We start from the raw sequence: 11,199 nt of genomic DNA, 5'->3' as shown, positions 1-11,199 counted from the left end.
CTTGCTTGAAATAGTGTCTTCAAGTCCAGCTTTAGCTTCAAAGATATCCATGTGTTTTGGAGCACAGTCAGGTAACGTAATTTTAGAACTTGAACACGGCTTCTGCACACAAAAAAAAGCAATTCAGAGAAGACTTGCACAACTACCAGCTAACTTAACTGAGATATATCTGACTTTGACAAGCATTCACAGGAACAGGAAAAAATTTCATGAGATTTTGGGCTAGGAAATTGCAAGTCAGTCCATATTAGTAGAACTCAGATCTACTCTCTCTCTGTTTTATCCAAAAAGGTTCCACAAAAAATCATGAACATTTTCAAGTTCTAAAGATGGAGATGCAATAAATCTTGACATTTCTTGTTGAACTTTAAAGGTGTAAATAACTGCCATGTGTTTTCTTTTATGTCATTTCATTTCATATAGGAAATAGGCAAGGAAATAAATTGAAGAATTCTTGGAGAATTACATATTAGAAAAAACAGCCTTTCTGTCACCTTTTTCTATGTTCTCCTTAACAGCCTTAAGCAGCTGTTCTAGTTTGCTCTCTACCTTCCAGCTTTCTATCTAGAGGCAGCTAAAGGTGTTTGCTTTCTTCTGTTAGCCCTAAACAAGAACCCTCGAAACATATTTCTAAAATTAATGAATCTTCAGTTGCTAAAAGTGGCTCTGTACTGCAGAGATTAGTGACCCTTACAAAACCAGAATGGCCTCACTGGCTTTCTGTATTCTGTCCCTTTGATCTGCTTTTTCAAAGGGAATAGAAATAAGCTGGGGAGAGGTACTTTGTCTCCCACACCTAATTTACTTCTCAGCTTTCTTTCATTCTTGGATTTTTGCTATGTCGGATAAATTTTAATTTCTACTGTTGTTTTCACCAGTAACCAATTTAATTGCATTGGCATTATGTCCTGTTTTTTACTTGCCATAATAACTCAGTGGAATAAACACTCCACTCAGCTGAATCAGGACTAATCACTGCTTGCAGTGCTGTGTAGCTACAATGACCAAAGGCCCAAACACACCGGTCCATAGAGGCTATAGGGCGTCTGCGTGTCTGCCCACCTCACTAAAATGCTTAACTGTCAGAGTCTGACTGCAGGCTCGGGAAGACAGACTGGCTCAGGTAACAATCCTTAGTGCCAGAACTATGATTAAATGAATAATTTCATCGTTCCGCATTTAGAAAAGCACTTCACAGTCTGGTTTATACAATATTTAAATTTCGTTGACTCAGTTGAGACCCTAGAAAATGCATGGTCAGGTGGTTTTTGGCTTGTTGTCTTTGGGTGATCCCCTGACGGAGTCATGAAACTTGAACCTCAAATGCCAGCCTAAACCCAAACCTTATTTTAATTTTATTTTAGATTTGACTTTTGAATTATCAGAAGACAAGTGGGACAAGTACTGAAACATAGTAATACCATTTATATTTGCACAGCTCTAGAACATCAAACCTCCCAGACCAGAACTTTCACCTGAATTCTACTTTGAAAAAAATTCTTGTGTTTACAGTAAGAATCTAGAGAATCAAAGATAATACAGAAATTCAGCAACAGCTGTTCTGTGCCACAGCGTAAAGTAGTCTTGTGCCTAGTCCTAATTTTCGCAGCAAAGCTGTCACATTAGACTTATAAAAATGTATGTTTTACTTGATGTCACCTCTAGGTTTAAGTGTTATAAATATTTTATTGTTAAATAAAGAGCTCTTAGTATTACAGTTTGATGGTAGAAAAAGTGAGGCAAAGGTCTAAAGAGAGATCATATGTACTATTTGAGTAACCAGGCCCCAAAGTTGGTACCTACCACTCCAGTAAAAGATGTTACCACTCCTAACAAAGGTCATCTCACTTAAATTGCACTGTCAGAGGAAAAATTAGTTTGAATTTTAAAATATTTGATATTATATCTACCGCTTTTACTTCATGTTTATTAGTAGTAGTATTTATTTGGGGTATTTATTTAATATTTAAATACTCACAGTATTTGAATAATATTTAGTCAAGAAGAATTACCTAACAATGAAGCTTCATGAAGTGTGTATTTAAGAAAAAGTTGGAGATTTAGCAGAATCTCTAGACAGAAAAGGGTTCAAGGGCTCTTGATGTTTCAGGGTAAACAAAACAACCTGGAACACAGTAACGTTTAAATCTGAACCCTTTCCTGAATGTTTTTCTTTTTTCCTTTAGTTAGATACAGTGAGGCAGAGGTGGGTAGTGAGCACAATTCAGCATGTAAGACAATTGTAGGATCGAGTATGATGTGCGATGCTGAACCAGAACAGGAATTGTGGATGCTGCAAAAGTCTGATGCTAGAACAGCCGTTTTCAACCTCAATAAGAGTTTTCCAGATATTTTCTGGAGAATTGTCCATTTTTTTAATCTTAGTCAGGAAAACCTTCCTGAATTTTTTTTTTTTTTCTCCACGTAAATAAAGACAAGGGCAGAGGTAGGAAGACAGTGTGTTTTAAGTTTGGTATGGCTGGTATGTTTGCAATTCAGGGTTTTAAACACTATCAGATTTGCTCTGTTCAGACACAGTTTGTGAATTAAAAGATAATTGATAACTTTACTTTTTTGGGAATTTTTGTCATCATGTGGTACAGTTGTCAGGCTCACAAAATGAAGGCCTTAACTGAGACACTTTTCTAAAACCATGAAGCTCTTTGGACATTTATCAAGGTCACTGATATTTTTTAAATCTTTGTCTCAGAAATCTGCTTTTTCATATTATTGGGTTTTGGAGTGCTTTAGATTTGTCCTAGGATTTTGTCCACATCCCTTTTTGCATATATCTTTGCAGTGTATTCAAAAAGAAGGCTCATTTTCAGTTTTTAAAAATATTTTTCATCTGACTTGAGTAGAAGACTGTGATACTTAGATGTCATGAATTTCTCAGAAGTGACATTAAGTTCATACTTGTTGCTAATTAAAACCTTCCCAATTACCCTGGGAAATATCACTAGCACATTAAGTCTTTTGAGTCATACTTTTCCTTGAATATTTTCAAGTTGCATTTCTCCATATTCTCTTGCAAGATCTTAATATTTGTAATTGCTCTATGGAAAACAGCAGGTGCTTGTCTATCTCAAATAGCTAAGTATATAGATTTTCAATCAGCTCATATTGATGAAGTGAAATTTAAATGAAACTAAGTATTTTTAGAAGGATAATTGTGAGCTGAGTATTCTGTGTACTGTCAAATATTACTACCTTGATCATGGTACCGTGTTATAATCTAATGAGCATTACCCCATGCGCGTGACCCTAGCTTAATGAGTTTTGATGGGATATGAGTTTTAATTGCTTTGCCATCTGCACTTTTTTCTGCATCCAAAATTCAGCAAGAACTTTACAGGTGTAGCCAGTTGAGTTCACAGTTGGTCTTTTAGCTTGGACGATCTGCTCAGTTTCCAGGATTTTGAGCATTAAGTACAGTAGAAACACTTTGCTTATCGTATTGTGGGCAAGATTCCTCATAGTCCTTTCTATGAACTCTTAAACAAAAACTCAGGTAGACCTTGAACAAGTGGGAGCGGGCAGCTCTCTGAATAGCCAGGAAAGCTGATGGTGACATGGAAGCCAGGGCAGCTCCTTGTTCTCCAGGAATTGTTCTGCCTAGGCCTTCCCCAGAGTCTCAAATATAAATGTGCTTTTCCATTCTGACTGATACAAAGTTTAGCTCACATTTTCGCTGATCAGTTGTTCTATAGGAGGGCTTCTCAGATTAAATATTAATCTTGATATTTAAAATAATAAGCAGCATCTTCTGGTATTTGTGATTTTCGTACCAGTTATGCTTTCAGACACAGTAGATCACTTCAAATTGAATTCTAATGACGTTTGTGTTTCCTGTTGCAGAAGTCAGATGCTGTAAGAGTCACCACCTTCACTGGCTGCATGGGTGAAACCTTTCTAGACAGCAAGCCCATAGGACTGTGGAATTTCAGGGATATTGAAGGTGACTGCAAAGGATGTGCCGTCAGGTAGGTAAAGCACTGACTGTTTCTCATGCTCCTTTGGGAACCTGTCTGCGGTGACACTGTGTTCTGTGGTAAGCAGCAGGAATTTCCACAGCAGCCATCAAGTTCCAGTAGACAGCTGTAGTCTCTGTGCAACGCTGAGAGTTGTAGGAAATACGAAGTTAGGTTGCAATTACACCAAGAGGGGAAGCACCCAGTCTGGGTCATAAATGTGGTTGGTGCCTTAACAGAATTAAGATGGTGTAACAGTGCTGTGATGGAAAGACTCCTGATAACCAGTAACAAGGATTAGTCAAAATATGAGAGAGGGTGAGATCCACAGTGGGACTGAGTCTGGGTCATGGCAGCATAGGGCAGAGTCAGGTCCCTCAAGGTGGCTTTCACAGCCACCAGTGTAGTGAACAGAGACCCCCACAAGAGAAAGGTGTTTCCATTCTCAAAACAGAATGGGAAATCCTGTCTCTATCAGTGACCTGTGGTTCCAGGGACGGTAAATGGCCCATCCAGGCAGGACCAGGATACACATATGTAGGCTCAGAACTCTTTTCAGGAATTTTAAAATAACATAAGTTACTTCCTTTCCAGATGCATCCTTGTCCTTAGAGAGCTGTGATCTTCATTCCTCTTTCCCACCAAACCGATCTCAAACACTTTCCTGTGCCATGTCTCAGCTTCAAAAGCTGAGGGCCCTTATACAGAGGCACGACCTGATACTACAGCAGAGTCCTGGGAATTATCATGTAAAGAAGACAGACTCTGGGTCTCCCACATCCCTGTTTATGGCTTTCATAGTGACCCACTGCATGAAAGCAGCACCGTTCCAGCACTGTTCTCTTAGATGCTCCTTTTTTTTAGTGAATTTGGCAGTATCAGTATACGGTATAGAGCTCACGCTGCATTAGGTAAAATAATTGTAGACCCAGTCAGGGAAGTTAAGAGTAGGCAAGTTTTCAAACTAGCAGCCTAGTTTGACAACCTGCTAAGGCTTAGCCCTTTGAAAGTGATGGAAATTCCAGTTGTGAACTGAAACAATTTTGGAAATACCAGAGGATTTCCTTGACTACAACTGTAGGCCCTTGACACTTAGGTGGAAATTTAAGAAGCATGGTGATGGATATGTGCATTTCAGTTCCAAGCAGGTCCTAATGGAAATGCCTAAACCTTTATGTGCATCTGTGCCTAAATTTAATTTTCTCATTCATTAGTGATAGCGTAGATCTGCTTGCTTGGAGTAGGGGTGGGTGAGAGGGAGATTAAAAAAAAGAATACTAGATTTGAGATTTGTAGAAAACTGTATTAAAAGCTCCCTTTTACCTTAACCCATTGTTCCAGTACCAGAAAGAGTTCTGTTCTCCTGCAAAATCTAATTGCAAAAACTTAACAGTTAAACGTAGCTATGGAAGGTGAGAGGACTACATTCAAGATCCTTGTACGTGTGCCAAGATAAATGGGAAACATGTTCCTGGCCAATATTTCACATGTAGGTCCCTTGTTCAAATTCAGTTATGTTTGTGATTAAACCAAAAGATTGCTTTCATGCAGCTATCTGATCTGTGTGACAGAAATGGACAAAGAGTCTATGATAAAAATCATATCAAACAAACTCAAGGCCTGATCTTTTCTGTTTTGTAATGACAGGAATGCCAAAAACTGTGGAGGGACTGATGCTTTTGCTCTTGCAATGTTTGTAACTTGTGGGTAAACAGAGAATCAGTTTCCAGGGTTTTCAGTCTGGGACCCTCCTGAAGTTGTAAAATCACTAACAATAACAAAACCAAGATTTATTACAAGATGAAAGAGTACATAATGCTATTTTACATTGAGGATTGCAAAATTAGTCATTACAGACCATGAGATATATGCGACATATTCCTCTTCCATCTTCCTCCCAGATGTGCTTTTGTGTTGGACACCTGGTGAGCTGACCTTACAGCTTCACTTGTCAGAACAGGGGTTTGATATGAAATCAAACCAAGTTCAGGAAGACTCCCAAGAGGTGTCCCCTCACTCCCCTAGCCTCTCACTTCTTTTTCTTTTAACCTCACATGGCAACGGAAAATGGTTGGAATTGCCGCTTTTCAGCCCACAGGTGGCAGACAGTGAAGGGACAGTCCAGTTTGATGGCGACAGCTACGCCATGGTGAGCCGCCCGATCCGCTGGAACCCCAATATTTCCACAGTCATGTTCAAATTCAGGACCTTCTCATCAAATGCCCTGCTGATGTATCTTGCTACTGATGACTTGGTAAGAACAACCAGCTAACCTCCATGCTCCTTACGGGTTTCATGCCATCTTTGCAGTGGCTGAATTCATCATATTATGAAAACAAATAATAATTTAATGTAGCACTGTCCTGGTATGATGTTGCCTGGTATGATGCTTCACTGCTGTCCAAGTGAAGACAATGTTATAGTGTGGAAGTTGACTACCTAGTGTTTACTGACTGGGGAGCATTATGTTAGACTGAGGGGAATTCCAGCTTTTCTGAAATTATTAATTAATTTTCATTTATGCCAAATGTTTACCTGTGCAAACGTTGTCAATTGTGGTTGTACATTCATAGTTTAAAATATCGTAGTGTAAGGGCAGGGAGAATATGGGAAGAGACAAGTCTTAGATAGAAGTCCTACTGACAAAAAGAAAAAGCTTGTGTTTAACGTGAGTGGCATTAAAGGGGAACTGAGTGGTGCAACAAGCAGGATGTGATGGGGATGACATTTTTACAAGGTCTACAAATGGTGCCTTTTACAGCTAAAACAGAGAATAGAAACGTTAGTTATAATGCTGTTCAAGGTTTTTATTCACACACACTATCAAATGTGTGTGGATAACAGGGAGAAGTTATTTATAAAGACATCTGGCCAGATCCTCACATAAATCAGGAATAACTCAGCTTCAGCATCTCTAATCCAGATTGATTTGCACGCCTGACTGGGAACAGAGTCCTTTCCTTAGCCTTTTCGTATGGGCCAGAAATTATGTACAGCAGTTCTCACTGATGTCTTGAAGAATTACTGAGCACTCACTATTTTACAAAAACTGTGTTTGTGTAAATCAATCTTATTTCAGATTCCTGTATTTTGGGAAAAATTATCAGAATTACTGGAATTATCAAGGAGGAGGGTGCTCCTCTTCACGGACTGTAGTAAAAGATAACATTTTATTATGATAATGAAGTACTTACATAGTTTTTCTAATTAATTTTTATAATTGAATATTGAAAGTATAATTAATGTAATTATTTTAGATTATTTTGTTTAATTATTTTGTATAATTATTATTCATTTATGTAGTTTTCTAGAAAAAACTATTTACTTGAACTTCTGAAAAACACTGGGAGCTGGAAGGCAACTGGTCCCTGATACAAGTTGTCTCTTAAGATATTGTCCCACTGTATAAAAACTTTGTGGATGCTCTTTCTAGTGATGCATGGATAGACATGCATAAGCATCTAGAATACTGAGTTTGTTGAATTGTCCTCTTTTCTTCTTAACATAAATTTATGTTCATATACATAACATTATCACAGTTTTGTGTAAGTATTCAGCGCATGGTAAAGTATTTTCATTCTCCCTAGGTCTGAGCACAGGTGGAACTGGCCATGAGCAAAATGATAATTAAACTTAAAATTTCTCTGGTACATTCATGTCCTGGGTCATAGTTCCACCATTACTTACTTAATGCCTTTCATGCTATCCAGTTCCCTGGCTATTTGTTTTGCTCTTTGTATCCTGCCAGCTATTTTTCTGTAGATACTGCAGTATATACCATTGCTCTAGTCAGCCATCTCCAGTTACTGCTTAGATATTGGTGTCAGTGGTTGATAACAGTTCATAGCTCTCTGTTGCTCCATCAGTACAGATTACTTTCTAGAAACTCTGGTAAAACAGGCCCATTTTACCATCTTTACTATTCTTGTTTTCTACCTTGCAAGTTTAAATCTAGCTGAGGTATGTAGTAAATGCTCTAACTGTAGTACAGACATATACTCAAAGCTGAGTAGTAGTTTCAGGCAATTATAATGTGTATTTCTGTCTTCAATCTAAGAAAATAAAAGTACAGACATCCCATCAAAACTCCAGCTAAGTTGTTAGCAAAATTCCAGCTAAGCAATCCAAAGGAGAAGAAAAGGGGAAAAAAGAACTTGTTGGCAGCAGACTTTTTGTACATTACAGTCCTGGGCAGTAAATGCCTAAGTAGATTTTTTTTTAAAAAGCTTGAAAAAAGTTGTCTATTGTCACCCAGGAAAAGAAAGTGTTTGTTTAATGTCATATGCCTCTTACCAAAATGAACAAGAATCATAATTTGTGTATCTAATCCTTTTCATTAACAGAAAGATTTCATGAGTGTAGAACTCAGTGGTGGGCGTATAAAAGTCAGCTACGATCTGGGTTCAGGTACAGCTTCTGTTATCAGCAACCAAAATCATAATGATGGCAAATGGAAATCTTTCACCCTGTCAAGAATTCAAAAGCAAGGTGAGTTCCTGTGGTGTTACCACCATGATTTTCCCAGTTACCTGTGCAGTACAGCTAACCTTCTAATCATGGGGAAGACGTGCAAAATTGCTGGAATTATGAAGTTCTAGTGATTTAGCAACTTCTTGTGCTTAGATTACAGGTGTGTTGAGTTGTGAGTGATTGCGCTGTCAAACAGGCCTTTTATGAACAGGTAGCTTAATTTTCAGGCATAATTCTGCTTTACAGTTGCGTAAATTACATTCTAAAATGCTTCTGAGTGGGGGAAAAAAGAAGCTTTTTCATCAGTTCCCTGATGTTGTTCAAAATCATAAAACAAACCTGTGTGATTTTTGTTAGGACAGCCATAGCTTTCATGCTGTACAGTCCTCTCATGCTTAGCATATCCCAAAGTGCTTAAAAAAGCAATGACTTCAGTACTGATAGTACAGTATCTCAGTAGGCAAACAAAACAACTATTTTATATTCCCTAATGATATGCAGTGTGCCATGATCTGGATCTGCATGGAAACAACTGGGAACATCTTCAGAAGTGCTACTAATTCTTTAACCTGTTACTGGTGCAAAATGTGAAGTGGTGGCATTTGATAGCATTGCAAAGAATGCTGGCTATCGTGCTGGCAAAACCCTTTTTTTTGTTTGTTTTTAATCTAGTTATAGGACTGGTAGAATCTTACCTGAGCCAAATTCATTTTATTTATGACATTCTCTATGCCTTTGTATCCTGAAGTCTTACTGCATTCTGAATCTTCAGGGTCACCATGAGCCCCTGAACACACTCTTCCTCCTCTGCCCCCTGCAGTGCCAGCTCTCTACCTGACCTTTGTATCTCAAACACAGACCCACTCTCTTGTCATTCGGCTGAAGTAGACTTGGGAGCTGGAACACTGGCCAAAATAACTCACTTGTAGATTTGCTGCACCTTTAGAGGAGGAATGCCTTGTTGCTAGCCAGTTATCTTAGTTCATACTTAACTCAGGAGGTATTAATATAAAATACAATGTCACATAACTGTAATTTATTAATACCATTCAAACATACCATGTGTTTATAAAGAACATACAGGTATAGAAATGAAAGGAAAATTAATCTGTTTACGGTAAGGTCCAGCAGGAAAGTCTATCCCCCATTCAGTTCTCTTTCACTCCTGAAAACGGTAGTTTCGTTTCAGGTTTTGCACATTCCTTCTCTCTTTTAAGGCGTTTATTTAGTCGGCTGCTGCTACAAGAGATTCACCTGTGGGGAGAGCTTCTATCAGAGAAGACTCTTCCTCGCATCCTCCCATCGCTCCTTCCTCTCCATGGATTATACATTACCTCTTCTAGCCAGTCCTCCCTTTGAAATCTCCTAAAAGGTTGACAGGTCTTTCATCTCCAAACTCACTCTAGTCCATCTTTAACCAGAAATCAGGCTGGTCACTTTTTTAGTCAAAATAAAGGTTCATTTCATTCCTTAGGTATGTAGATGGGGGGGTGGGGAGAGTGTAGATTATAAGCAATCTCTTGCATTTAACTATCTAAATTAAAAAAAAAAAAAAAAAAAGGAAGGAAGGAAAAGAAGAAGGAAAGAACCCTTTCTTTGCATCCCTATGGTAGAATATCCTTTTCCTTGGGGGCTGCTCAGCATTTTTCACTGTGTCTTGTCTCTCTCATTGAACTTTATATTCTGTATTAATCCATACATTAAAATTATACATGGAACAAGCACTTAAATAGGATGGTTGTATGTAGCGCATCACTGAGTCCAGATTGAGATGAGACAGGACAGCAACTGACTGCTTTGGGTTTGAAATGGTTTAGAGTGACTGATCACCAATCTCTAAGGCACATAATGACAATGCTTAACAAACTTTCACACTAAAAAATCCTGCTCAAGTGACAACCTTTGGACTGAAATCACAAATTAAATGTAAAATAATCTCTTCTGTCTTGACTTTGTCCTCCAAATTACATTGACACAAAGAACATACCAAACTGAAACAGGTTTAGAGAATATATAAAAATAAAGCATACAGAATTGCTATAGCTTTTCTGGTTGTTATGGAAACAGAGGAAAGTGCAGGTCTCTTCCCCTGCCCATAATTGACAATTTGGAAATCCAGCGTCTTAATTGCAAAATACAACCCTCCTTGCCTCTCCCGTCACCTGCTAAACCTCCAAATATTTCTCTGTTCATTTCTTACATTAAGACATCATTGTTCGTGTCTGATATTTTGAAAGTAATCTCAAATCTCTTCCAGCCAACGTATCAATTGTAGACATAGACACCAATGAAGAAGACACCATAGCAACAACTTCTACAGGCAGCCACTTTGGGCTCAACTTAAAAGGGCATGAGAAAATATATTTTGGGGGATTGCCAACCCTGAGAAATCTAAGGTAACGTGGCTCAAACCAATTTCTTTACCTTTGGTAAGGGGATGTAAGTGCAGTGTAATCTTATTCTCTGTATTTATTTCTCAAGTTCATTTGCAGTAAGTGAATGGTGAGTTCCCAATGCACCCTATATTGCCACAGCAGACCAACGCTTTATATGTTTTATATGTTTTGTATTTCAATGTAATTCACACAGTTCACATTACACAAATACAATGGAAATAGTGGTAACGGTGCAGTACATCTTTCTGATGCCGTGCAAGAACCATGATGTAGCTGACTTTTTAAGTATTTTTCTACTTGATGAATAGAATTTGTGACTTCAAACTTACAGAAATGGCTCCATACCTCCACAAAATTAAGCC

The 11,199-nt window shown here is 38.2% G+C and overlaps 1 protein-coding gene across 1 annotated transcript in view; it reads left to right on the top strand.

The window, feature by feature from the left end:
- Nucleotides 1-11,199, top strand: part of LAMA2 (laminin subunit alpha 2) — a 382,277-nt gene that overhangs the window by 340,281 nt on the left and 30,797 nt on the right. The window contains exons 49-52 of the mRNA XM_050893952.1: nucleotides 3,859-3,983; nucleotides 6,063-6,225; nucleotides 8,315-8,459; nucleotides 10,699-10,837. Coding sequence (XP_050749909.1) covers nucleotides 3,859-3,983; nucleotides 6,063-6,225; nucleotides 8,315-8,459; nucleotides 10,699-10,837 — 572 coding nt within the window. The remainder of the gene's footprint in view (nucleotides 1-3,858; nucleotides 3,984-6,062; nucleotides 6,226-8,314; nucleotides 8,460-10,698; nucleotides 10,838-11,199) is intronic.

The sequence above is a fragment of the Gymnogyps californianus genome, chromosome 3 (genome assembly GCF_018139145.2).
Source record: "Gymnogyps californianus isolate 813 chromosome 3, ASM1813914v2, whole genome shotgun sequence".
In the NCBI taxonomy this organism is placed as follows: Eukaryota; Metazoa; Chordata; class Aves; order Accipitriformes; family Cathartidae; genus Gymnogyps; species Gymnogyps californianus.
The sequence above is the reverse complement of the archived record's forward strand: the minus strand, read 5'-3'. Positions and strand labels throughout refer to the sequence as shown.